General features: G+C 44.7%; 2 protein-coding genes across 4 annotated transcripts in view; one reads left to right on the top strand and one right to left on the bottom strand.

Moving 5' to 3' along the window:
- LOC128757910 (inactive phospholipase C-like protein 2) overlaps positions 1-4284 on the top strand; it is a 40029-nt gene extending 35745 nt beyond the window's left edge. The window contains exons 11-12 of the mRNA XM_053863538.1: positions 3019-3128; positions 3193-4284. Of these exons, the coding sequence (XP_053719513.1) occupies positions 3019-3128; positions 3193-3360 (278 nt within the window). The 3' untranslated portion in view covers positions 3361-4284. The remainder of the gene's footprint in view (positions 1-3018; positions 3129-3192) is intronic.
- A 2465-nt stretch (positions 4285-6749) lies between these two features.
- On the bottom strand, positions 6750-26772 carry tbc1d5 (TBC1 domain family, member 5). Of its 3 annotated transcripts, none has more exons than XM_053863190.1 (23): positions 26648-26772; positions 20609-20652; positions 20223-20341; positions 17719-17770; positions 17456-17564; positions 17167-17256; positions 16932-17006; positions 15300-15367; positions 15131-15233; positions 14785-14873; positions 14663-14713; positions 13681-13750; positions 12856-13028; positions 12632-12774; positions 12176-12282; positions 10509-10594; positions 10116-10396; positions 9982-10044; positions 9086-9297; positions 8921-9020; positions 8768-8847; positions 7852-8097; positions 6750-7447 (listed from the first exon to the last, which is right to left on the bottom strand). In XM_053863190.1, the coding sequence occupies exons 3-23, from the start codon at positions 20320-20322 to the stop codon at positions 7166-7168; spliced, it is 2580 nt and encodes an 859-aa protein (XP_053719165.1). In that variant the 5' UTR covers positions 20323-20341; positions 20609-20652; positions 26648-26772; the 3' UTR covers positions 6750-7165. The 3 variants fall into 3 exon arrangements, with proteins under 3 accessions (XP_053719165.1, XP_053719163.1, XP_053719166.1); XM_053863188.1 differs by having other exon boundaries at positions 17719-17773; XM_053863191.1 differs by lacking the exon at positions 9982-10044 and having other exon boundaries at positions 17719-17773.
- Between the last annotated feature and the right edge of the window lie 484 nt (positions 26773-27256).

Below are 27256 nucleotides of genomic sequence, written 5' to 3' on the forward strand. Positions count from 1 at the left end.
GATGTTAGATGATGTTAGATGATGGATGGATGATGGATGGATGTTTAGATGATGGATGGATGGATATATGATGGATGGATGGATGAATGGATGGATGTTAGATGAGGGATGGATGGATGGATGGATATATGATGGATGGATGGATGAATGGATGGATGGTTAGATGATGGATGGATGGATGGATGGTTAGATGATGGATGGATGGATGATATTAGATGATGGATGGATGATGGATGGATGGTTAGATGATGGATGGATGGATATATGATGGATGGATGGATGGATGGATGTTAGATGATGGATGGATGGATGGATGGATGGATGGATGGTTAGATGATGGATGGATGGATGATATTAGATGATGGATGGATGATGGATGGATGGTTAGATGATGGATGGATGGATATATGATGGATGGATGGATGTTAGATGATGGATGGATGGATGGATGGATGGATGGATGGTTAGATGATGGATGGATGAATGATGGATGGATGGATGGATGGATGGTTAGATGATGGATGGATGGATGAATAATGGATGGATGGATGATGGATGGATGGATGATGGATGGATGGATGGATGGATGGTTAGATGATGGATGGATGGATGAATAATGGATGGATAGATGATGGATAGATGAATGAATGATGGATGGATGGATGGATGGATGGATGGATGGATGATGGATGGATGATAGGTGATGGATGGATGGATGATGGATGGATGATAGGTGATGGATGGATGGATGGCAGGGCAGATTAGAATGAAAGTGAGAAAAGTGATGAATGATTGTGCTATATGTCGTTCAGTTAGAATGAACGGGTGGGTGAATCAATGAATGTATGAAGGGCGATGAATGAAAGGATTGTTGTATGAATGGGTTAGTGGGCTGGAAACGCTTTGGTGATTGAGTGAAGGACTAAATGTAGATGTGGATGAATGAGTGAATGTGGATGAGTGCATGGATGTGTCAGAATGTTCGGCCTAGATATCGTTCAGTAAGAATGAATGACTTTAAGGTTTGGGTGAATGAGTGAATGACCGTACGAATGGAAGGATCGTCGCGTGAATGGGTGAGTGGGTTGGATTGTGTCATTTGATGGGAGATTGAATGGAAATGTGTTGGTGATTAAATGAAGGAGTGAATGAAAGTGGATGAATCAGTGAATGTGCGTGGATGTGTTAGAATGGATGATTTGATGGTTGGGTGAATGACTGTATGAATGGAGGGATCGTTGCGTGAATGCATTAATGGGTGGGAATGTGATAGGAGAGTGAATGGGAACTGGTGGTTGAATGGATGACAAGGCAGAAGTCGATGAAAGGAAGGGAGGAGAGATGAGTGAACATGGATGAGCACATGCTTGTGATGGCATGAATGAGTGAGCTATATTTCTAAAAACAAAATATGAATGGTTGGGTGAATGCATAAATGAATGAATGAGTGCATGAGCGAGGGAGGAGTGAAAGCATTGTTGTATGAATGGGTTCATGGGTTTCATTGTGTCAGCAGTTTGAGATGGAAGCTGCACTGGTGACTGAATGAAGGAGTGAACGTTGTGGTTTATGAATGAACGTATGATTTCCACATCTGGCCAACACACCCTCCTCTGCAGCCGTCTTGCTCCGTTATCGCTGCTCGACTCGACCAGGAAGTGGGAGCACACATCACTCTGGCACGTAGGCTTGCCGTTGCCTAGCAATGGCTCAGCAAAGGTTAGAATCCCTGTCTGTGGGTGAGCGCACATGCAGATGTGCGTCGTTCATGTTGGACTGCCTTCCACTACCTGACATTTTTGACGTCTGGACTCTGGTCCATTCCTCACAGGGACGTGCGTCCTCTGTTAGCTGGCTCCCTGGTTGCCATGGCAACAGCTGGACGGCGGCCCGGGGCCAGATGAAGCCAGACGCTCAGCACAACTGAGTGAGAAGTGCAACTGGCTTCAGGCTGCCATGTCACGTTGCTGAGATGTTTCACTGCTTCACGTCTCCACATCACAACTTTAATAACGTTGTTTGAATATTTAATGCTGTTTCGCTTCACTGCCAGACACCACACAACATGCTGCTGTTCATGATCTTCCATGAATCTGTGTCACTGGCTGCGTCCTCCGAAACATCCACATGAAGCCATTGTCTTCTGACTTCATTCACCTTGTTTGGTCGTGGTGTTTCCCCGGGGGGTTTAATCTGGTGCTCACTGCGTTTCAGTGGGAACCGAAATGATGTTTCATTTCTCTTTAAAATATTTACAAAAAGAAAAGTTCTCCTCATTTAACATGAATCAATATGACTCCTACAAAGTTGGGAGAATGATGTGAGTTTGGCTGAATCAAGTTGGTCAGTTAGTGGTCAGTTAGTGTCTAATTTTTATTATGGATTTCATTAAGATTTCTATCAGGATTTTTTTTTTTTTTTTTTAAATCAATGTTTAAGCAAAATGTTAAGTGACATTTGCCACATTTTTTAAATTCTGATCATTTAAGATGTGTATTTTTATATTCTGTACTATTATCAATAAATATATATATTTCAAGAATGTTAAAATATTGAGAAATATTTTCAAATATTAATGTAATATATTATGCAGAGGAAATAAGAAATGTTGTACAAATTTCAGAAATAAAATGTAATGAAAAATTCAATACATTAAAGCAAAATGTGATTGTACATTGAGATAACAAATATATTTAATATATTTTTTAAATATTTCAATTGTTTCAGTCAAATCAGTACTTTTCTTTAAGTGCACTTTTTCATTACAGAATCTATGTTTTGTTATTACAATTATTCGATAACAATAATAATATGAAAATATATTTGAAAAACCTCTATAAGTACAGTAAAGTAAAAATATATAGCGGAAAAAATATTTGGCTCTTCTATGATGGTAATATTACTGAAATATCCCTGTCTTCTTACTAAAATGAAACCCAACAAAACATCACCCTGCTTTGGTTTTGTTTAGTAAATCTGTTCTTTAATGTCTTGAACCTTCTTCTGCTGATGCTGCAGCCATGGAGTTCCATGAAAACCTGCAGAGCCTGGCAGGGAGGGAGGGTCTGAAGGGTCGTAAGGTCAGCCAGGCGCTGGAGAGCTTCAGCTGGAACATCACCATCCTGAAGGTCAGCGTCACTGAAGGCTCTCAGGCCCAGTTAGCCGCTCGCTAACCTGCCACTTCCTGCCCAGGGTCAGGCCGATCGGCTCAAACACGCCAAGCTGGAGGTGCAGGAGAACATGAAGCAGGTCCACGACGCGGCGCTGACAGGGAACCTCACCAAGGAGGCGTCAGGAATCCGACGAGTGCGCTCGCAGTCCAAGCGGAGTCAAGTGGAGCCGCTGGGCACCAGTGTTTAAGGAGGACCTGGGCAACAGCACTGCGCCTTCAAGGCAATATCTGGACGCGTCACTGACACCTACTGACCCGCTGGACATATTTTACTTTTTTTTGTTAAATTATATTTTTTAGTTAAGTGCTAATTCATGAGAGTAATAACAATTTTAATAAAATAAAGTGTTGTTTTCACTGTTTATTATCTGATATTTAACGTTTCTCCACACACAAAATCTATTTTTCCCTACAATTACAAAGTATGTTTGTTCATGTAAAGACTTCATTTAGTCTTGATAAATCATCTTCCTCACATCTGAATACATCCAGAATATCGCCTTGTCAGCGTGTCCTGCTGTTGTTGCCACCCGTCTTGCACCAAACGCGGCCGCAGGCGTCTTGTTTTGGTCAGCAGCCGCCCGAGACTTGACACCGTCCTGCTGCTGGACATTCAACATGCCGACGAGAGGAGACGAAAGACAAACAGCACCGGGAGGAGGAATGTACAAGTGAAGGGGTTTGTGTCTGTAAATACGCCTCGCCACGTCCAGTGTTTTTGAGCCGTGTCTTTTTCAGTTGTCTTCAAGCCGGAAATCCACAGGTGAAAATGGTGTGACAAAACAAACTGAATCAGTCGTGTTGATGGGGTCGGTGGAGTTCTGGTTCTGAGCCGCAGAATGGGCTTTGGTAAAAGGTAAATTGGTGACGTGAATAGCAAGTACTAGGCTGCACACATGAAACTCACTTCTGGTTTTGTTTCAGTCCTGTTGGGGAAAAAAATGTTTGAAGCAGCATTATGTATATTAAAAATTATTTTGGAAAAACGTTTTAAAATTAACTTGGACGTCTTCATTTCAATGAATTGTTTTATGTTATGCTAATGTACAACTTCTAGTGACCATTTTGGGGCGCAAGTCTTTGCTAAATTCCAATATATAGAACGTCAACAGACACATTTCTCATAGTGAGAAACCAAGCCAAGCATACGTGTGTGGCAGCTTCTCATGACAAGCCAAAAAAAAAAAACATTGAGTATGTAATAGATACATAAAATAATGTTAAATAATAGAATAGAATAGAATAGAATAGCCTTTATTGTCCTTGTACAGTGTACAACGAAATTTGAGCGCTACTCCCTTGGTGCAAACAATGTACAAAAGAATATATAAAAAAAAAAAAAAAAAAAAAAACAATCAAGCATGCACTAAAAATTAAATAAAAAGTATATACACAAGTAGCAGCAGTAAAGAGCGTAATGATAGAAAGTGGCACTTATCTAGATGTAAACTTCAGTGGTTTGTTATTGCACATAGTTTTTTTTTTTTTTTTTTTTTATTGCACTATGAACGATGTGGTCAGTAACAATGAAAGTTGTAGGCTGTTTATCTGGTGTTGTTGTTTTTGTTCAATACTGAGATAGCTTTCGGGAAGAAGCTATCTCTGAGTCTATTTGTCCTGGTTTTGTGAGACCTGTACCGTCTGCCTGACGGTAGCAGGTCGAACAGAGAGTTACTGGGGTGGGACGAGTCCTTGATGATGTTGCCGGCTCTGCTAAGGTAGCGGGAGTTGGCGATATCCTCCAGGCTGGGCAGAGAGCAGCCAGTGATCTTCTGGGCTGTGTTGATGACTCTCTGTAGAGCTTTCCTGTCTGCGGCTGAGCACCCTGCGTACCACGCTGTGATGCAGTACGTTAGGATGCTCTCTATGGCGGCTCTGTAGAAGGTGACCAGCAGCCTCTCCTCCAGGTTGTTTCTCCTGAGCACCCTCAGGAAGTGGAGGCGTTGCTGAGCCTTCTTCACCACCGCTGTGGTGTTTGCAGACCAGGAGAGATCATCCGAGACCTGCACGCCCAGGAACCTCATGTGGTGGACCCTCTCCACACAGTCACCGTGGATGTGGAGAGGGGCTGGGTCCGCTCTGCCCTTCCTGAAGTCCAGGATGAGTTCTTTTGTTTTTGTGGTGTTCAGCTGAAGGTTGTTTACTGAACACCATGTAGTCAGTCTGTTGACCTCATCTCTGTAATGAGACTCATCGCCCCTTGAGATGAGTCCAACCACGGTGGTGTCATCCGCAAACTTAATGATGGTGTTTGAGAGATGGGTCGGGCAGCAGTCGGATGTGTAGAGCGTGAACAGGAGGGGACTCAGGACACATCCTTGTGGGGAGCCAGTGCTAAGTGTGGTGGTGCTGGACAGGTGGGGGCCAAGTCTGACCGACTGTGGGCGGTCAGTCAGAAAGTCTTTGACCCACAGGCAGATGGGGAAGGAGAGGCCCAGGTGGGACAGTTTCTGGACCAGGATCTCCGGGATGATGTGATTAAATGCTGAGCTGAAGTCCAAGAAGAGCATCCTCACGTAGCTTCCCTGGTGCTCCAGGTGACTCAGCGCGGTATGGAGTGCTATGGTGATGGCGTCCTCGGTGGATCGGTTTGGTCTGTAGGCAAACTGGTGGGGGTCCAAAGTGGGGGGCAGACAAGTCCTGATGTGCTGACAGACCAGTCTCTCAAAGCACTTCATGACTACAGGCGTAAGTGCAACAGGCCTGTAGTCGTTTGGGCTGTCCACTGCTGACTTTTTAGGGATGGGGATGATGGTGGAGGTTTTGAGGCAGGGTGGGACAGTGGACATTGATAGGGACAGGTTGAAGATTTCAGTGAAAACTCCACTCAACTGGTCAGCACATGCTCTGAGTACCTTGCCTGGTACTCCGTCGGGGCCGGCCGCCTTCCTGGGGTTCACTGACCTTAGCACACGTCTCACTTCATGCTCCTGAAGCGTCAGTGTGTCCGTGCCGGGGGTGGGTGGGAGTGGTGTGTCAGCTGAGGGCCTGGCCGTCTCAAAGCGGGCAAAAAAGTGGTTGAGCTCTTCTGCCAGCGAGATGTCCGTCCGAGCTGTTTCATGGTTGCTGCTTCTGAAGTAAATAAGCAATACATATTAATAAATGTAAATAACATGTAGAAAAATAAGTATACAATAGCTTATTATTTTATGTCAGCATTTATTAAACCATTCATTTATTTCTCATGTCATTTTTTGTCCCTCAGTTTCCAACCATCAGACTCAACAGCTGGTGTGAGATCAGATCCAAGCTCTTTGTACAAGTGTGTGTGAATCCCAAGATGGTAGGGGAGGGTACCACCTTCCTCGCCTCTCCTCCTCAAACCATAACCTATTTCAAATCGACTTATTGTGCTGAAGATTTGACAACTGAGCTTAAAACGCTTGCCTCTGCTCAGCTACTCACCTCAGCTGTGCAGCTCCGGGTGAGATGGCGGCTGAGCTGTTTACCATCTTCCCCTACCATCCTGGGATCTGTCTCACTCTGCGATCGTTCCTAAACCATGCAAGAGTGTGACAGTATGAACTTCAGACACTGATGGAGATGAATTTCATAGCAACACTCCCAGACACAGAGCAGAGGTAATGATGCGCTTTTATTGGTTGAGAGTTAATTATGCTGAGTGGACGATTTACACGTGCATTTGCTTACATGGAGGAAGAAGACAGTAAAAAGAAGAAAGCAGTTAAAAACATTCACCACAGAGTGGACAAAACCGAGGCGTCGCTCGAACTAAAGATCAACCGTCAGCAGGCTTTAAAAAGTTCTCCTAAAAAAAACAAAGAAAGAGAGAGAGAGAAGGTGATCACAGTCGGGTTTGGTTCCGTCCTGGTCGGAGGCACTGGTGCAGTATGAGGAGGTGGCTGAAGTGGCACAGATCAGACAGACAGACAGAAGAGTCTGGGGGGCGGGGCTCCTGGGACCAGCCACGAAGTTCACATGTGCAACTTTTCAGCTGATAGCAGCTTCCTCACAGACGATGGCTCTGGCTCCTCACAAGTCGTTGGGGTTCACGATGCTGAAGTCTGAGTCCTTGCTGTTGGTGGAGCCCTCGTCTGGGCTGGAGGAACCCGACGTGGCGGCGGCGGCGGCGGTCAGCGGGTCGTGGAAGGTCCCGGCCGCTCCCTCCGGCTCCATGCGCACCAGGGCGCGGCCTCTCCGGACCAGAGGGGTGCGCCGGGCGCCGCCTCCCCCCACAGCCAGCAGGTCTTCGTCCTGGGACACCAGGATGTAGTCGTCCCAGTTCTTGCCCTCCTCACAGGCTCCAGCTGCCGCCTGCACACACCACACACGCACGGCTTAATCTTCTCAAACTTGGCATCACGTTTCATTCGGCTTTATCCGGAGCGACTTAAAAATAAGCACACGCAGGTTCCAGATGCAACACAGTGGGAACCAACTCCAGTGACAATCATTCATCTCTGTGACCCTTGACTGGCTCAGTAACCTCTGCATGAATAAAGTGCGGCGCGCACGCACACACGCGCACACGCACACGCGCACACACACACACACACACACACACACACACACACACACACACACACACACACACACACACACACACACACACACACACACACACACACACACACACACACACACACACACACACACACACACACACACACACACACACACACACCAACGGCTGGATGGGACTGAAGTGCAGAGCGGACCTGTGGCTCAGACGCCGACGCCGCTGCCGCCGCCGCCGCCGCCACCCGTCCGTCCTCGCCTGCCTCCGTCTCCTCCGGGTCTTGGCTCCGCCTGCTGCCGAGCGGACGCTTGTCGTCCCCGAGCGCCGCCTCTGCGGCGGCAGCCGTGGACGTGTAGTGGTCATCAGCGATGGTGATCTCCTCGTTCTCCTCCGCCTCCAGCTGACTCTGGTTGAACCGCAGCGCCCCCTTCAGGATGTCTTTGATCTGCAACACAGTTATAAAATCACTTTCGGCTTCTCTCAGAGACTTTTGTGCCGCTGCTGTTGACAGCAATAACAGCACCAGCGAACCAGGACCAGCGAAAGGTCCCCACTAAGACATAAGGTCCTCATGAGGATTGTGTGTTGTCAAGAATTAGTCCCGATGAGGCGCACACACACACACGCACACTTCCATCAATGATATTTCAAAACAAGTGAAGGGAACCATGCTGCTCGTGTTGTAATTCCAACCTACAGATGTTGCTCAGTGCATCTGGCCTCTGCTGCTCAGGAGGCCAGACACTTGCTCCACCTGTGTTTGCTCTCAACTGCAGCCACGCAGTTCTTTTCTAATGAATTCATTTCTTTTGTTATTGAGAGGCAATTTTCAACCCTTTCCTTTTGGCTTTTTCACTCACAGCTCCAAGGACCTGTAGACGTGGGGCAATGATCCGTTTCCATTGCATAGCAGCAGCAATTCGAATGCCGCTATGATGATGAACTATAAATAAATGACTCAACTGTCAATTAAAATCTCTAATTTTTCAACGATGCACCTGTGAGAACGTCGCTGCTCCCTGACCCTGCTGCCGCCACATTCGTCTCACTCACTCATTCCACTGTCATGACTGACACCAGGCAGCAAAACACCAGAGGCGGACGCTCCTCCGCACCTGCTTGAGTCCCGCCAGTGACACCAGGACCTCGTCTTCCCTCTCCAAGTGCTCCTGCAGGATCACCTCCTGGATTTTACCTGTGGAGACAGAAGGGTTTTGCCGACTCAGCAGGACTTCTCCAGCTCCAGTGGGGATCGACTTGACACCTACAGATGTGTGTGTTCATCATCTTGGCACAGTACTTGCTCATGGCCTCCAGGTCGTTGATCTGACCCTGCAGGAAGGACACCTGAAACTCCAGGTCTTCGTCCTGTGGACAGGCAGACGGGTCAGAGGTCGGACACTGAGAGAGAGATGATTGGGTTTGTGGCTCACGGTGTCTCTCTTGCTCATGCTCTTGCTGTGGGACCTGGAGCGAGTGATGTGGAAGAAGGAGTCCTTCTTGGAGGCCGAGAGCGGAGGAGAGGAGGTGCTGACGTCGCTGCCTCCTCGCGACGGAGGAAGAGGAGGCGAGGCCGAGGACTGGCCGCGTCCAACCGACAGAGATTCTATACTGGGAGAGGAGCTGGCCGTTCTGGAGCTCTGGCCTGGTGCACAGCAGCACAAACATTAGAGGCACCAAGCAGAAGACTCTGGAAACATCCAGAAATTTATGACGTCACCCCTCGTTCTCGAGGGAAACTCACTGCACAGAAATGATGAAACAACACCAGAGAAAAGATGAAGCGTTGAAGGGATTAGTCAGCAAAAACAGAAAAGAATGTGTGTCCACAGTCAACTCCATTCCTGATTCAAGGAAGTACTTTTGAAAAAGGAATGAATTACATGCAGAATATCTTTTAAAACATGATTATGATTGAGGCTACAAACAGCAACTATGAGCTCGTGCATTTATGTCCATTTAAAACAAACGTTTAAAGAAACAAACAGGGTTGAATGTGAATTCTATTTCAGGCAACTCAGCGATTTGTCTCCCCCTGTCGAGCCAAGTCTCAAACTACAGGTAGAAGATCGAAAGCAGTTGTTATTTAATTTCTAATAACGCTGAACGATCACATGGTTTAAATCGTAGGTGAATTTAAAAGTTCATTCTCTCACTCAAATAATAATAATTTAAAAAACAGGCAACTTTGTTTCATGAAATGCTTTGCAAAAAGAGGTGGTGGCTCCTCCTGCTGGTGAGGTTCCACCTGAACCGATTTGGAGGTGGAAAGTAGATGTTGCCATGCAGAGTGGGAGCTTGGGTCTGGCTACTGGCAGGGGTTAGTTACCTTGAGTGTCAGTGTGAGTCTGGACTGGGAAGGAAACCTGAGAAACCCCACCTGAAACCACATCTAAGACAGTGAAGCCAAATGAGAGAGGAAAGTTGTGCAGCCGCTCAAACCCCACTCCGTTTCCACACTACCTTTGTTGAGGTGGACCGGCATGCTCTCCGACTTGAGCAGGCGGTAGTGCTGGTTCTGGACGGGATGCTGGGTGTGCTGCAGCTCCTGGTGTGGAGGGGGGTCGGCCAGCGGGTGAGGGATGGCGGGCGGCGGGTTGGAGGAGGCGGAGTGAACCTCGCTGTTGATGGGAGTGAAGCTGCTGGAGCCGCCGGAGATCGCCGGAGCGATCAGCTTCCTGCCGAAGTTCAGCAGACTGTTGGAGACTTTGTTGATGTTGAGAGGAGCTGCTTTGGTGGAGGAGCTGAGGAGGGAGGGAAACACGCTTAAACACAGCAGTCTACGGTGCTGGTATCACACAGCACGAGGACATGAGTGACTAATAAAACCGGCCCTCTCGAGTGGAGTGTATTTACCGTGACTTATTCATCAGGTCAGCGCCTCGCGTCTTGTAATAATCCAGGTTCTGCTGGAACTGATAGTTGACGGGTCGTGGGTTGTTCTTGCCATGGGAGGAAAAAAGAACAACATATCAAGTCCGCTGATGCGTCTTGTCCGCACGAACGGTTTCAGCTGCGGCGTAAACACACGGGGGCTGAGTCACTGGGATGAGCGCGCCGGAGCAGGAGTCGCTCCTTTCTGCCCGGGCTGACCATTACTTCAGACGTCACCGCGACAAGCCAGGGGGAGCTGCACCTGAGGCCACGGCTGTCACAGCCGATGAGCCGCGGTGATACCAGCAGCGCAGTGAGGGGATGAAGGAGTGGACGGGTCAGTGCGTAGACACCGTCCCAAGCTAGTGCGACCCCACTGCTCTGTGCAGAGAGCACTTCACACTCTTCGGACATCAGCATCTCTACAGGCTTGTGAGGGCCACCTGAAGCCCATTGTCCGTACCGTGGAAGAGTTTAAATAACTGTTGGCTATGCTGGAAGAAAAGGTTTGACTGAGGAAAAAAGGATGTAAATACAGGGAGAAGAAGAGACTGCTCCATCTATAACACGTCTTGCGGCCTCTGTGAAATTGGGAGGAGGATCAGTGATCCTGGAATGAGAAGCTCCTGACGGAGATGGAGCCACTTACAGTAGCAAGCTGCAATAAATACTCAGGGTTAAACCACTAAATATTGATCTGGGAACTGTTCCCAAGTTAAATCTTTAGTATTGTGATGATTCAGGACCAAATATGAGCTTGTTTTCGTCACCTTCATTGAGGTCTGCCTTTTATCCAAGTGTGACCAAGTGTCATTTTCCCCATTGTCTCATAGGAATTTGGGAATAACGGACTTACTCCTTTCAATCACAAACTACAAGAGTTTGTTTACCTTAAACAGACACCTACTGATAGTAAGATTTACAAGATCATTTTGGAGAGGTAGCTTCATTCCTTCCAGAGCTGTGCCTCATCTGGAATAACTGCAGCGAGAGACTTGACAGGGTGAATCCAAAGTCATCGTGCCGCAGAGTTTGGAAGCTTATTCACCATTTCACTTCATAATCATCCACTTTAACCTTCATCCAAAAACTATTTCTTGCCCTTGAATGGAAGCGCAGCCGGGTTTTCAGCGAGACTGCTGAAAACCACCATCTTTTTTCTGTTTAAATCGCTTATGTTTAATAGAATATCTGTCATTGCACACATGAAAACACAGACTGCTGATCACGCGCGTGCTGGAACTCAGATCTTCAGATGGAAACGCTGCACTGTTCACTCCTTCTCTTCCACATCAAAGCATCTTTCATCTCTCACCGCAGTCATATGTCAGGGTCAGGGAAAGAGATGAGTCAGCGACATGCTGATGACAGTCAGGATAAAGTAACCGCTCCGACTCTTCTCAGAAACTCAAACAAACAAAGGCCATAACTCACAACTGAGGAAGAGCTAATGCACCGTCTAAAACAGGTTCTTTAGGTTTTGCGGATTTAGGTTTGTCTTGGCTTTATCATTTATTTAAGTTTCACTTGAAAACACACTCGATTTGTGCTGCGACATCTTGGCACCAAGTGAGCACAGGTGGGGCGCGGCCTCCAGTCACGCACCAGTAACACACTACAACATGTAGCTCAGAGGAAACTCTTCTTACTTTGGGGTCTCGCAGGAAAAGAGCCTTCTGGATGAGAGCGTTGATGTCTCCTATCGGAGGGTAGTGCATCAGCAGGCCCAGGCAGGTCTGGAAGTTACTGGCAGTGACTGAAACACACCAGCAGAATCACCAGCAACTTCGGCAGCCGACAACAGAAGCACAGAGAGCTTATGTTCAACAAAGCATTTTAAACAACATGGAGTCACGAGAGCACGCCCACCCTGAAACTCAAAATCTCGACACAGCACAGTCGATATATGAACAACTTACAAAGGAAATGGTTTTCAGCACCATTAACTCCTGAGCTCGACAGGTCAGAAGTTATCTTCTATTATAAGCAGCAGAATGTGACTGAATGACCTGATTTCATCCCTATGTTTCCACTCAAGTGTGTCCTGTCGGCTGACAAGCCACGACAGGCAGCGGCGGATGGATTAAGAAACAAATGGAGCGTACGAGCATCTCGAATGTAGAGCAGCATGGCCACGAAGATGTAGTCCACCAGGTCCAGAGTGATGCTGTCGGCGAACAGCGCGTCCCAAACCACCATCAGGTCCTGGAGGGGGAACTCGCGTCCGAACAGCAGGCGCACCCACCGACTGAGGAGGAGGAGGAGGAGACAAGGATACAGTGGGTGTGTTGTACACGTGAGGCCAAAGCTGTGCGGCGTCGGCACTGACATGCCGTAGATCTGCGGCGCGATCTCCAGTCGGTTCAGGTGCATGTGCAGCTCCACGTCGTGCCTCTTCACCAGCTGGTCCTGGATGCGGTTGACTTTGGTTACTATGGCCACAGACGGGCCTGAATCCTGGGGCCGAGCGAAGGGGATGCTGGTGAGCATCTCCTCTTTGCCCTGCAGGGGGAAATCTTTTTATAACAAGCGTGTCATGATGTAAACGGTGCCCATGATGCAATTAGGTGCCTGTGTTGCACAACAACGTGGATCACACAACACGATGAAGACAGTCTGTTCCTAGAAGAGCTGTGTGGGTGCATTGTTCTAAGACACATTGATCAATATGATTCTGTTCAAAACATTGTGTGGGTCAGAATAACAGCAGCTCCATGATTCAAGCGCCCATTTTCAACACTAATGGAACGAGACCTGCATGTTTAAAACACAGCGTAGCAACACTGAATGCAACCATCTTTGTATTTGGACTGTCACTTCCCTTTCTACATCTGAGGCTCAACAAGTTCAACAATCACCTTCACCCTCAAAGCATTTTTATTTACAAAGTAGTGACAAAATTCAGAAGGTCTTTGACCTTGACTCTTATCATAGTCTCAGTGCTTTACAGCTGTGCTCCTGAACACTAGGCTGAAGGAGTTTCTTGGAAAAATAGAAACAAAACCACCAAATGACTACATTATTTCTCACTACTACTTCCAATCACAAAGTACAGTGTATTTTCACAGTACTCCCGCTTAAGAGCTTCAAATAAACACAACAACGCAGCTGTGAGTGAAAACACCTGCAGCGATCGATAAGAAAAAGAACTCACCCTTCTCACTTCTCTCTCGTAGCTGGAGAACCAGGGTTCGGCTGTCTCCATCAGTTGAGAGAACAAGGCACTGGAATGAGGAGTGTTGTAGAGAAGCTCAGTTGGGAAATGCATGTGTTGTAAACAAGTTCATACTATTGACTGACATGGAGTTTTGTTACAGGAACCAGGTCCAGAGATATCTGAAGAGGCGCGTAAGTCACATCTAGATTCAGACTCGTGATTCATGACACGTGGGACTGCTGCATCATCCACGTCAAGTCAAAACGCATCCAGATAAGTTGGTCACGAAACAGAGTGTAGCATTAGCACCGGTGAACTGTCGGCTAACTTGGTTCGTGTGGTGACTGTGGTTCTGTCCCGCGCTGATCCAGCGTTTTCAGTCACCATATCCGATACTGGAGAGCAATGTAATTGAGACAATGCGATAAGATGAACATAGACTAGAGACTTGACTTGGACTCGCAAAAAACTACTTGTGAGCATCATCACTTTCCTGACACAAATTTTATTACATGCATTTGTTACTCAAGTTCCCCATCGTAGCTCAGTACTACACATAGAGGAAATTTGAGTTACACATTTGTAAACTCCGGTTAAGACACACCTTCGTATTTGTACAAATTTGTGATCATTGAGAACAAGAACCCCATAGAATTCAACCAATATATTTGGTGTTAAATATTCCAACAGGAAATGCGCTCAATGGACAGCGCTCGAACAAAAGAGGTGAAGAAGAGGACGTTTCTAGCATGAGAAACTTTGAAAACTCCGGTAGAGCCACATTTGGTCCGTGTAGTCACAGGAAAGTTGACTACTACACAGACCTGATTGTATGTTGTGTTTCCTGAAGACTGTTTTCTGAACTAGTCACAATTGATGGTCACGATTTGAGAATCCAAAATACCAAGAGAACAAAAACAAGCTGCTAACTGTTCACAAAGTAAAGCGCTTGTGTTCAAACAACCAACCAAATACTCACTAGGCGTCATGCTCAAGGTAGTGAGGGTTTAACAAGCACTTCATCTCCTCACTGTGGAAACAAAGATGATGCTTAGGGGAATTCCTCTGGTGCTAAGTCGACCGGTGTGTAGCGTGACTGACCTGGGATCCGCCGTCTCGCTGGCGTGCTGGAAGGCCTGGTGGTCACAGTGCAGCACGAACACGATGGGAGCCAGCAGCTCGTGCATCCCCTGCAGACACAACATGGTAGCTCGGCGGTCACTCTCTCTTTAATAATGATGGAGGAGGTTGATAATGGGCGGTGGCAGATTTAATTCAGACGATGTTAACTACTGTTCAGCCAAGTGTCACTTTCACTTTACGTCCCTCCGTTGTCTGGCAACTGATTCAGACACGGGTGATTATTAAAAAGGTATGTGTACCAGCTTGTAAGTCACTCCCTCCGGTGCGGATGGGCAGCGTGCGATCAGACACGCGGCGGCTCTACCTGCTTGTAAAGAAGCTGCTCGTTTTCTCTGGCATAGCAGAACAGAATGTCCGTCAGCTTGGTCCTCACTTCTTCGTCCTGGAAGTATCGGATCTCTGGAAACCTTCGCGAAAAGACGTGGATTGTATTCATAAGCAGTAGATTAAAAAGAGTTGTTCCTGACGCTTACGTTCTCAGGACGTCCTGCTTGATCATCCCTTTGAGCTCTTTATCCTGAAAGAACTTGTTCCACAAGCTCTGGGGGAATAGAATCACACCAAAATCAGTATGAAATGGATTCGTGAGGTTTTCCTTGCAGAGGAAACATGACGATAATAGACCCATTCACTGTACAAAAGCACGAGCCATGGGTTCATTGTCACATGTCTAAAAGGTACATTCTCAGCATGTAATTTACAGTTTCAGTCACTGCAGGATTTTGTAGGTAGATCATGGTAATAAACAGATTCATTTAAACTTTTCCAACACTTCACATATACCATCAGCAACACTATGTCAGACATGGAGAGACTGAAAAGAAGCAAACCAAAGACTCGTGGTGAATCTCAATTCCTTCCTTAACCCTCAACCTCATTCCTCAAAACCAAGGGTAAAGAAAGTTTGGTTCCTTAGAAATGGGTCACCTCTTAACTGCAGATACGTCCTCACACTGTGGGTGGCAGCATTGCGCAAAAGCAGCGTTCAGTAAATCACACTTGGTGACGGTTTGAGCCCCCTGCGCTTCATTCTTGACAACATAAACATCACATATTCAGCAAACGTGTGAGACATGGGTCGGAAAGTCAAAATCATTTTCGACTTCTATTGAACCGCAACAGCCAACCCCACAGCAGGGGAGCTGAAGTGCAGAGCTTGTTTCACCTCCGTGGCACATTTAAAAAACCCATTATATTACATCACGCCGTCCATTTGAAGCGAAAGTCATCGCCAAGGCTGCTCTGCATGGTGTTTCATTGCACTACGAACTTAGCCGGTGCATCTACACTGGCCAGTCTGGGTCTTCCTCAACCCTAAGGTAGGTGCCAGCGAATCTTGAGAAGGCTTCACCTTCACCTTCTTCTACCGCTTATCCGGGGTCGGGTCGCGGAGGCAGCATTCAGAGCAAGGAAGCCCAAACTTCCCGGTCCGCACAAACCTCCTCCAGCTCCTCCTGGGGGATCCCGAGGCGTTCCCAGGCTAGACCAGAGACATAATCTCTCCAGCGAGTCCTGGGTCTTCCCCGGGGTCTCCTCCAGGTAGGACATGCCCGGAACACCTCCCCAGGGAGGCGTCCAGGGGGCATCCGGATCAGATGCCCGAGCCACCTCAGCTGGTTCCTCTCGATGTGGAGGAGCAGCGGCTCCACCCCGAGCTCCTCCCGGATGACCGAACTCCTCACCCTATCTCTAAGGGTGCGCCCAGCCACCCTGCGGAGGAAACTCATCTCAGCCGCTTGTATCCGCGATCTCATCCTTTCGGTCATTACCCAAAGCTCGTGACCATAGGTGAGGTCTCGAGAAGGCTACTTTCCTCAATCTCGCTCCTCAACTTAACTTCCTAAGAATCGGGACACTCCTTATTTCTCCCATCGCCTCTAAATGTTTCATCCGCGGGGGCTACCTCACCAATCTTCCAGCCACACGTCTCTCTACCAGTGTGCTTTCACTTCCCTGTCTGATTTTGTTGGTGAAAAGCTCTTAATTCCTTTATCCCCGGCCTTTTTTAAAATAATTTTGTCTGGTGCCTTGGATGTTTTGATCACCAAAACCGCCTGAAGTTCTAAATCCCAGCAAGGACATTTGAAATGAGCCATAGGACTCACCCCTTCATCCTGTGACAGAGGGTTGTTGACCACCAGATCCTGCTGACCTGCAGCTTTTCGAGGGTTGGTGATGTGCTGTGGCAGAAAAAGAAACAGCAATTCTAAATACCTCCAAATAATCTGCTGACACTGGAATCAGTACAGAGCTTCATTTATTTTCTAGTAATGAATATTAAAATGTATTCTGATCCCTCAAACTTTGGAGAAAATTCTGGAGTTATTATGTGAAGATTACCGTTTCTTTGATCTTCTCGTAGTGCGCCCGCTGCTCTCGGGTCTTGTTGATCCACTGACTCTTATCTTCCGGCAGAGCGTCCAAATACAGCTGTCAAAAGGTCGGTGGAAAAGGACATGAGACTTGAAGCTGCCTGTCAAAGTCACGCACACGCAGCAACTTTCAAACCACAGAATTGTCAGTATGATGAAAACAGGAGCTGCCAAAGCCAGTGTTTTTCAGAGGTGGGGAATCTGCCAAAGGTACTTTATCAAACTTGATGGAACGGCTTTATGTGTTTGGCAGTCACCTTCCAGCACACGCTCCGAAATCGGCTGCTCCTTAGTCGCCCGCTGATGCCTGCCTGTCGGATCCTGGCCAGGTAATTACTGTTGGAAAACAAGTCGTCCCATTCTTTCCTGAGGAGGACACCAAGGAGATTTATGACTTTCCCCACCCAAATTGGCCACAATGCTCTCTCCAACGTGTCATCCCGCAGCAAACCAGTGGAGCACTGAGCTCCCGCCAAGGGCACGTGACACATCAACCCAAGATGGAAGCAAGAAGACTCACCTGTACGACAGGAAGGTTGAGGGTGAGTGAGTGCTGCCGTCGACAGAACCTCCTGCTGAAGGACACAGAACACAACTCAGAGTTTTACAGATGCTGCCTGCGTAATGAAGGTTTTTGTGGGGATGATTGAAAAAGGCTTTCAGTCTATTTATTAGACTGACTTTAAAGATAGACTTTATTCATGGTATTTGTACTTATTTTTTGAACCTCTCATAATGCTCCTGTGTTCCTCATCAGGAGGTCATCATGAGACAACATTTCTAGGCCTCTGGTCTAATGAAGTCTTGCCAATTTATCATTTTTGCTATTAATAACTTGCTGCTGTGTTGGGGAGTACACAAGACGTCTTTGTTTAATGTCTGATAATCACATCAGTACAGACAGCAGCAGTCAAATGAACATGTGCCAGAGAGATCAAGATGAAGAGCAAAAGCCCAATCCAGTCTGGATTTGCATTACCAAGCAGCAGATACACAACTGTCATGATCTATTACTGACACAGTCGGAGCACAAATGTATAGAGAGCCATTCGGGAAGGAAGTAGAGCAAAATAATAGTATTCGGTTACCTTTCAAAGTAAAGCAAAATCCGTAAAACGATCGCTATAGAATGTATCCATAACCCAATGCCACAAGTCAACACAGAAGTTGTTTTGGAGGCCATTATGACAAGACCATTGACGGCTGCTAATGTTATAATGGAGGCTCATTTTAGATTCATCGGTCAGACAGAACACAGAAGGTTGCAGCACACAGAGCATTGGGACATTGGGCTTTACTGTCCTGCACATCATACTACTTCCGACACCGAATGTGGCAGAGAAGAATTTGAGATTATAAGATCGAAGTTGGTTACACTGTCATGCCGTCAGTAACAGGTCAATAATGATACTGTAGTAAGGCCACTGCACTAGTCGACCCCGAGGCTAGTTTTTGTGACATGACATAAATGACAGAAGCTCGCCATGTGAACGTCTACTTCTTCTGTACTAGGCATAGTTTTAATGACTCAACATTAAAAAAGCAGACAGAAGCTTCGACTCTCTTATCTCTCTATTGCCACTAACAATCCTAACTTGCAGGTGAAGACGCACGCAAGTCAAAGAGCTGTCTATCAACATCAACTGCAGATGTGGATGATTCCACAGGGACACTCACGATGAATATTCATCAGCTCAACATGTCAGCCGTCAACCTTTTCACTCACACGCATACAAACACAAAACACCCTCCTGGGCATTGGCATGTCAGGTGACTCACGCCTAACTAAGACTCAATTGGTATTTTACTTAAGCCCCAATTAAGCCTCCTGATATGACTACTTCTCTTCAGGAAGACTCAGGATGCAGTGGCAGATCCACAGAGAGTATTTCTCAACAAAGGACCATCAACCAGTGGCAGCGACTGGTGAACTCAGAGAGGAGAAACAGGCCAGCAGGGAGTTCTCCACACAGATAAGTGAGTTACAAGGTACTCAGAGTAAATGGCAAACCCTCATTCTTTGACTGTAATGTGATCAGTCATCCACTACAACACTTATCAGACACAAGGCTCAGTCCCCAGACGTCATCCACCAGGAAACTGAATTACACCCTTTTAGTCATGGGAAAAAGAAGTATACATTGTGAGGTGGAACAAGAGAATTACAAATGCATGATTCTACAAATAAAGATTCATGTAAGAAGAGGGCCTCTTCTCACAATGATGACATAATTATTCATGTAAATTATGGACTATAGAGCGCACCGGAATATTAGCCCCACCACTAAATTTAAGAAGGAAAATAGATCTTGTTCATACATAAGCTGACAACGGTCTATAGAAGCCGCGGGTGAGGTCGGTGGTGCATCCGGCTTAAAAATGCATGAGGATCACTTCTAAACTGGTTCTGAAAACGGGGTCCAGCATCGAGACTGACCCATGAAACAAAACGAGCAACGTTCTGAACTTTAATCGTGAACTCCTCAAGTCTTTTATTGACATTAAAGTGCTAAAAATGCATGGTTTCCATCTGAAGTTTTGACACTACAGCTGGTCTCAGCTGCTGCTTCTTGTCTCCGGTCCTCCAGCAGGAGGCTCTGTTGGCAGAGTTGTGGACATGCGGGCAAAACGGCGCTTTGGGGTCAATAAAATGCCTGTGATTTCAACGGTTTGATGTGAGAAGGCTCAATATTTTGGCAGCATGACGCTCTCTGGCCTGTATAAATCCATACGTTAGCCACATTGTTGTATTGGTCGCAGGGTTAGACAGCGAGAAAAAAGTAATGGCTTATAGTCCGAGAATTACAGTAAATAAAAAACAGGACAACAGCATGTAGTTAAAATAATACCAGTAAATAAATGGGTTAACTGAATTAAAAATATAACAATCGCCTTCCACTGAAAGTTGTCCTGATAGTACGGGATTATAATTTATTTTCTCCAAAGACTTTCTAGGGCTTTGATCTCACTCTGTTGGCAGTTGAGAGTGAAAATAAAATAAAAAAAACAGCGGTTGTGACGTACTGCTGCGGTTCTTGTTAAAGCTATTGAGGGGGTCAAAGCCTGTCTCCTGCTGCTCATCTGGCTGAAGCGGGTGGCGGGTCTCGAAGTTGGGGTGCTGCATGGCTGCGACCGGGCCAAACCTACAGAAAGAAAGGAAGGAAGGACAACATCAGGCAAGCAATTTATAACAGCCAGATAATATTTCACATGGTAGCAGTTATGAATCCCCGAATATCCAACAACTCTCTGAGGTAAATGACAAAGTGAGCAGCAGCTGCTGATACCAACAACAAGCTGGGAACAGAAAGCTGGAAGCCTTAGCTTTCTTAATCGATAACTGACCTCCGACCTTTCTTGGAAAGCATGCAAGTCAATTTACTACAGGAATGTTTAACATCAGTCCTCACCGTTTCTCTTCTTAGTCGACACCCAACAGAAGAGATTGGCCTCTCTGCAAGAGGACAAAGGCATTTTAAACAGGGATCCAATGAAGATACATGTTATATGACAATAGATATTCATTTCTTGTATTCAACATCATTTTATGATTTTGAGCAGTTTGAAAATTGGCCTTACTTAAGAACATACTGGACTCAACAGGAACTCTGGATCAAGCTCATTTCACTCAAAATATGAAGACTTTTTGAAGACCATTTTCCAATCTTTGCTGAACCTATTCATGGCCACACCAACATTTTTGCCTCCACTTCCTTAACCACATGGTAGAGCAAATATTCAGACCTTTGAACCATTACCACAGAGGCCACATAAAGCCACCCATATTGTGCAACCTCTACCTTTTGGTTAACATGCATAACATTAACAAACAATTTTGAAATATATACATTTAAAGTCTTGTAGTTAAAGGGTTAAACAGACTGCAACTGCGTTTGACCAAATCCACTCTGTCAAAATCTTTGGTGAAATACATTTTATTGCAGAAAGAAACAAGTCTAACACTGAGAGACAAAACCAGTTTATACTGCCAATGCACATTAAAGGGTTTAAATATGATAAGAACAAAATCATTAGAGTAAACTGAGAAAAAGCATCGGTGTGTTTGCAAAACATTAACAAGGAAATAGATACACCAGATGAAATCCATGCAGCCCAACATTAAAGGGTGGAAATAAGCCTCAAGATTAATAAAGCACAGACGTTAAAATACAAATGTTTGACGACTGCACTGTGCGGAGGAAAATATACAAATGAAAACTGTGACATGATAAAATATAGAAAAAAAAATAGAAAATTATATGAAAAACTGTATTGTTACGGTGTATGGAGGCTGTTCCTTCAAATCTCAAGAGTGAGAGTAACTCGCGTCGCTGTTGTCCTCCTCCATATATACAGGACTAAACACAAGCAGCGAGGGAAATTAGGTCATTAAGGAAGCAAATGAATAAATCAATTGTTTAATATTAATGCCAACTCTGCACTTGTCACATAGCAACGGACAATATGACTCTTCTCCTTTCTAGATGAAAATGAAATAAAAACACACGCATGCATTCTGAAGTTAAAATATTGAAATGCATTTCATAATGATCATTTATGAATATTTCACCAGCATTTATGAACTTGGAATCTGGACCTGAAAATGGGGAGCGGTTGAGTCGGACACCAACGGAGGAGCTGACTTAATAATAACACATAATACACTTACTAAGAGTGTGTCATTCCTACATGAGTTTTTTCTGTCTTTCGATGTGCCTTCTACCATGTACGTCTGCTGTGTCACCAGTCTTCACGCCTCTATTTTTATGTCCATTGATTTGGTTTCTCTTTGTGACTGAGATTTTACGTCTTCATTACTGTGTGTGTGTGTGCTGTGTACGAGGATCTATAATGCGTCTTCTGCCTCGACACTCCCTTTGATTTGTTTCTGGATTCCATGGGTCAATTTACACATTGATTTAAGGTTAGTATGTTATCCAACCACCAATACCAGGTCAGAACAATCACCTCCAGTCAACCAGAGTTCACAGAGTTCTCTACTTGACAATGTAGGTTAACAAATTCTGCCTCCAGTCTTCATCCGGCTTGGGATTACTCCATATTTATGAATATAGTTAGCCTAATTCACAATCCAGGCCCAACAGCCCGCTTCCACACGGCTCTATTTCTCTTTATTAATTGTGGAAATAACAGAACAAAGGAATCTCTTAAACCCCATTAGCATTTGAATAGAATTATCTCGCATAAATCAGACACTTGCTTCATCAATATGAATCATAGAAATGATATGTGACTGCTGTCCGTTCGCTCTATGAATGAATTGACATGCAGACAAAGACAGCTCACTTTTAAGAGGTTTGTCTTCCACTGCAACCACTGCATTTTAAACTATGCAACATTGCATGTCTTTCCATTCCAAGTTCTGGTTGGGGTTAAATTTGATACCGATCAGCCAGAGTGCTGATCACTCAACAATATTAATCACATGGACTGACAATGAATTTGTTATCAAAATGATGAAAACGTGAACCATTCAATCATTTTAATTCAGGCACGGTTTTATATATCTCTTCAAGGAGGCAAAAAAATAGAAAAACCTTGCTGAATGCAACAATTATTCTGTGTATTTCCGTTGAGTCAGACTCCAGGACACTTGGTAATTCACCATCTGACTTTGTAGTTTTCAATCTGTGGCAACAGATTGATAAATATTTTTTACAGCTTGCTCATCAGATCATTCTCTTATTGTCCACATGACACCAAACTCTCCTCTCATTGCTGCTTTCTTCCAATATTCTTGTATGGCCACACAACCAAACAGCTCTCCTGGAAACCCCCCCATCATTAGATCCGTAATAGGTCTGATCCCTCATTTAGGTTCAAAGTCCTGCTGGTCAGGAAGTCTTGGACTTACTTGAGCAGCATTAGAAAGACACGTCAACTGTGACAACAACAAATGGACAGTGTCTGCGTGTCATTTTATGAACTGCCTTAACATGGAGTCACTACTACAAACATTCTAACAGTGTTCATAACAGTGTAATCCTCTATTACAGGTACTCACAGCTCTTCAGCAGGATTTGTACTCCACATCCTGTGTTCAAGCGCGACTGTTTAAACTGAGATCACTGACAGAATTATTACAAACGTCCCTTCTATTTACCAATAGTAACCATTGAGATTCAACACAATGATAGCAAGTTTTTTTTATCATGAAAAAACATTAAAAGACATTTGTGAGCGACTTTAATGTCTCTCTACGTTGAAGTTGCATTATGGTATTTTTCCCAGAAATATAGTGTTTTAGGTTAACGCAATTGTCACAATAATCAGACAACCCGATTATCATTGTCCTACATACATATTTTTTCGCATACATTTTGTACAAACGAGTGGAGAAATGAGTGACAGTGATTTTGCGGACAGCAAAAGTAAAAGCACTGCTGAGACTGATTTGGCTCTGACCAGAGCGTAGTCAGTCATAATGGGGGTTAAGAGCAAAATGTGCCGAAAAACAGCCGCAGGAAAAGCAGCACAACAAATAATCAGTTCCGTCATTTGCCACAGCCACACAGTGGACTAGAACGAAGGTCCACAACAAGAACCACTTCCAAAGATAGGCACAAGATTAACTCAGCAACACGGTGAGCAAACCCTGGCTCAGTTGTTTGGCAACCACCAAACATATAATAAAACAAACACTTGCATATCATCCATCCCTAATCTGCAGTCTTCAATGCTGTTATTTTCTTTTTTTAAAAAAGAGGGAGTGGTAAGTGACTACGTCTCCAGGACTCAGAGACGTGCAGGTGGGATCAGAGCCGACCCTTCTCATCCTGGACATGGACTGTGTGTGGACATTGTTCCTCTTCCCTCTGGCAGGAGGCTACGGTCCATCCAGACCAGAACCTCCCGTCACAGGAACAGCTTCTTTCCCTCGGCCATCAGACTGTTGAATTCTTGATCAGCCTTTGTTGTTTGTGGGTTATTTTATATATTTCTATTTATTTTATTGACAGCACTTTATTCCGAAACACTTTCCTAGTTGGTGGGATCCTCACTGACAACTGGCAACAGTGTTCAATGTTGATAAGATTTTTCCTCAGGAAAAGCACTACGGCATTTAAAGCAAGCACGGTTGAAGCCATCCTGCAGCATTTATTCTCCATTTAGGATGGATTTCACTTGTGAAAGAATCCCTATGTGCTACACTACCATATTTAGAGTTGAATTGTTATTTAAGGACAACCATGTTATATCACACTACTTTCATCATAATACCACTATCACATATTGACAAGAGAAAACAGTTTTAGTACTCATGATTGCTTAAAAGGTTCAGATGGATCTAGTTCAGCAGTCATTTTTCAACAATGTTAAGACAACAACTCATGTAAATGAGGACAAGTTTTGTTTAACTGCAAGCACAAACATTGAACTAAGAGCCTTGATGCGCAGTAAAATACAGTATATTTTAAAGGGCCCTACAGGGCTTTGAACACTGAATTGAACCGTGGGTTTACTGGAGGAAGGGTAATATTTTTCATTGTATATACTGAAATAAAAATGAAAATAAGCATGATCATACTGTACAAGAATAACATCTCTTTACACAACTCTTTTGTACATTGTTATTAATAATGCAGTAGATCGGTCAGACTGAATCCATAATACTGGACCTTTTTGCTATAATATACCAGACATAAAAAAAATAAAAATTAAGAGGAAAAATGTGTTCAGAGGTGAATATATTGAAAAGCTTGAATTCACAACACGTGCACCAATTTACATAAGGGTCAACAAATGTCAAAGGCAAAAATTCTGGAAATACATAAAGCATAACAACAAAATTAGACACAAAACTCGCTATTTTTAGAATGAATTACACAAACCTATTAAATAATAAAAATACTTGACACTGCATAAAAACACTGCAGCTTTGAAAGAAAAATAAATAACATACAAAATATTTTTAATATTCAGTAAAATGAATAGTGTTTATCCTCTTGTCACTGAACAGATCAAACCCACAATGTAAACTTCACCTATATTTCTCACTGGACTGGCCGATAATGATGTCATGCTTATATCGGCAGCGATATATCGGCCGGCCCATTGATCGGTGTAGCCCTAAATCACTTTTTATTAATTTTTCCAATATAAACGACATTCTGTGATCACCAAAGGGTTCAGGTAAAAAAGGCAACTCTCATAAACTCAGATCTCAAGTGTGTCACAATCCACCATCATTATCTTCCCACAGACACACAAAGGAATGCTTCAGTCAGCAGAAGGTTCTTGCGCCGAAAGGCTCAACTGCTTTTAACACAGAAAATGGCATGTAGCTGGGAGAGGTCCTGTAGTAGAAACAATACAGGTGCTGACGTTAAAATAATCCTCCTACCGAACAATACACAAAATTAATCTCTGATTTTTTTTTTGTTTTGTTGTTGTCCTGAAACCCACAAATGTCAGGCACCGACAAGCGGCTGCTAGTGTCAATGTCAACAACTGGCAGATTTTGAAGCTTCGACAAAGTGCAACACCCGAGTTAAACAAACTCACATGCCTCTGCTTCAACAAGATCCCAGCCAGGGGCCAGTGTGGTCACATGCTGCACAGGAGGCCAAGGAAAAAAAGAGTGGAGGATTCCTGACGCACTGAACTTGACTGCTTTCATCAGCAATACATGAAACCTCAGGGATGATATTCAAATCAGGTAAAACAAATCAGATTTAGGATTGCCACTAGTGCATTTTCAGACCAAAACATATCATGTCTAAGTCACATTCTCAATATTCAGGGAGTTACAGAGCATGAACTCACTACATTCAACATCTAATACAACCTACTGTACAAACCAAGTGGAGCTACATCTAAAATAAGCAAATAAGTAAATAAAAATCTCAGGAATCATTACTGGACGAACATGTAGCCTGAAACGGTGCCATATACTCTGCACTTGTCTGAGAACTATCGCAGTCTCAGGCATGAAGCAGCGTGATAGCTTGCTGACAGGGAGTGTTAGCAGTTAGCAGACCTCTGTGCTCCCCTCTCTCTTCAAATTTAAGGTCACACTGGAGGTAAAAATCGACTACACTACAATAAGTTTGTGCTTGTACAGAAGTTAAAGATGTATTTAGATTTAAATCATGACAGTAGGGACACTAACAGCATCAGATATTCCACATGCAGACAGCGAACAGCGCCGAGGGGTAGCTAGCACTGGCGCGTAGCAACGCTCCACGAACTACTTTTAAACAGATATCAGACGTTCAGAATGGTTATACTGTCATAATATTCTGCTCCTGAGACGGTAGCCGGACTCATGGGGAAGTTGTAACCGAGCATATGAGCGGCCCTGTTGTTACTTCCGACACACGCAACGGCTTCTGGGAACTGCGGGAATGACACACAGCCGGGCGGCCAGTCATGCCCCGCAAATATGTCTGGCAGAAGATACATGGTTATTTCAAAAAGGTACCTACTCCGATCACGCAGAAGTCTGCATTCTGCAGGCTGAAGCTGTCGCTGATTTGTAAACAGAAGCGAGTCAGGCGGATGTGCTGAGGAACCAGCTGACTGGTCATGTGACCGGAGCCGCCAGAAACACTTTGCATTAGCGCTGTTTGCGCACTATGTTTATGCACTCGAGCACGTTCAGTCCATTTCTAACTCGTCTCGACAAATTGTTTAAAAACAATTGCTTTTTTGTATTATCACTCCTCCGCAAAAAAACTATATTTATCTTTTACTTCATATGAGAACAATCCTTCAACACACTCATTATAAATCGTTTAATATTTCAGACCAAAATATTTTGTTTTCTCTTTCACACTGACAAAAACAAATCCTTTATTTTGCTAAATGGATAAAATTTACAAGAAAGTTATCATTTTATTCTTATCTAAATATGAAGACCATCTTTAAAACATAGAATTGTAAACTTAATCACGAACATGCTTCCTTTTTTTTAACATTAATCCATGGAAATGATGAGAAAAGCAGGGCACGAACAATCATTAAAAAATGAATCTCGATGGTGCCGCTAATATACAGAGAGGGTTAATGAAGTCAGTATTATGCTTTCTAAATTA

This window comes from Synchiropus splendidus, chromosome 4, assembly GCF_027744825.2.
Source record: "Synchiropus splendidus isolate RoL2022-P1 chromosome 4, RoL_Sspl_1.0, whole genome shotgun sequence".
In the NCBI taxonomy this organism is placed as follows: domain Eukaryota; kingdom Metazoa; phylum Chordata; class Actinopteri; order Syngnathiformes; family Callionymidae; genus Synchiropus; species Synchiropus splendidus.

What these genes read in the sequence shown, in the direction of transcription:
- tbc1d5 (XM_053863188.1), bottom strand. Translation starts at nt 20,322, where the DNA reads ATGCAGCACCCCAACTTCGAGACCCGCCACCCGCTTCAGCCAGATGAG. An exon ending in TACCTTGAGCATGACGCCTA is followed by an intron (nt 13,751 to 14,662) that starts GTGAGTATTTGG and finishes TCCTCATTCCAG; the next exon opens with TGCCTTGTTCTCTCAACTGA. An exon ending in GCATGAGCAAGAGAGACACC is followed by an intron (nt 9,021 to 9,085) that starts GTGAGCCACAAA and finishes GCCTGTCCACAG; the next exon opens with GACGAAGACCTGGAGTTTCA.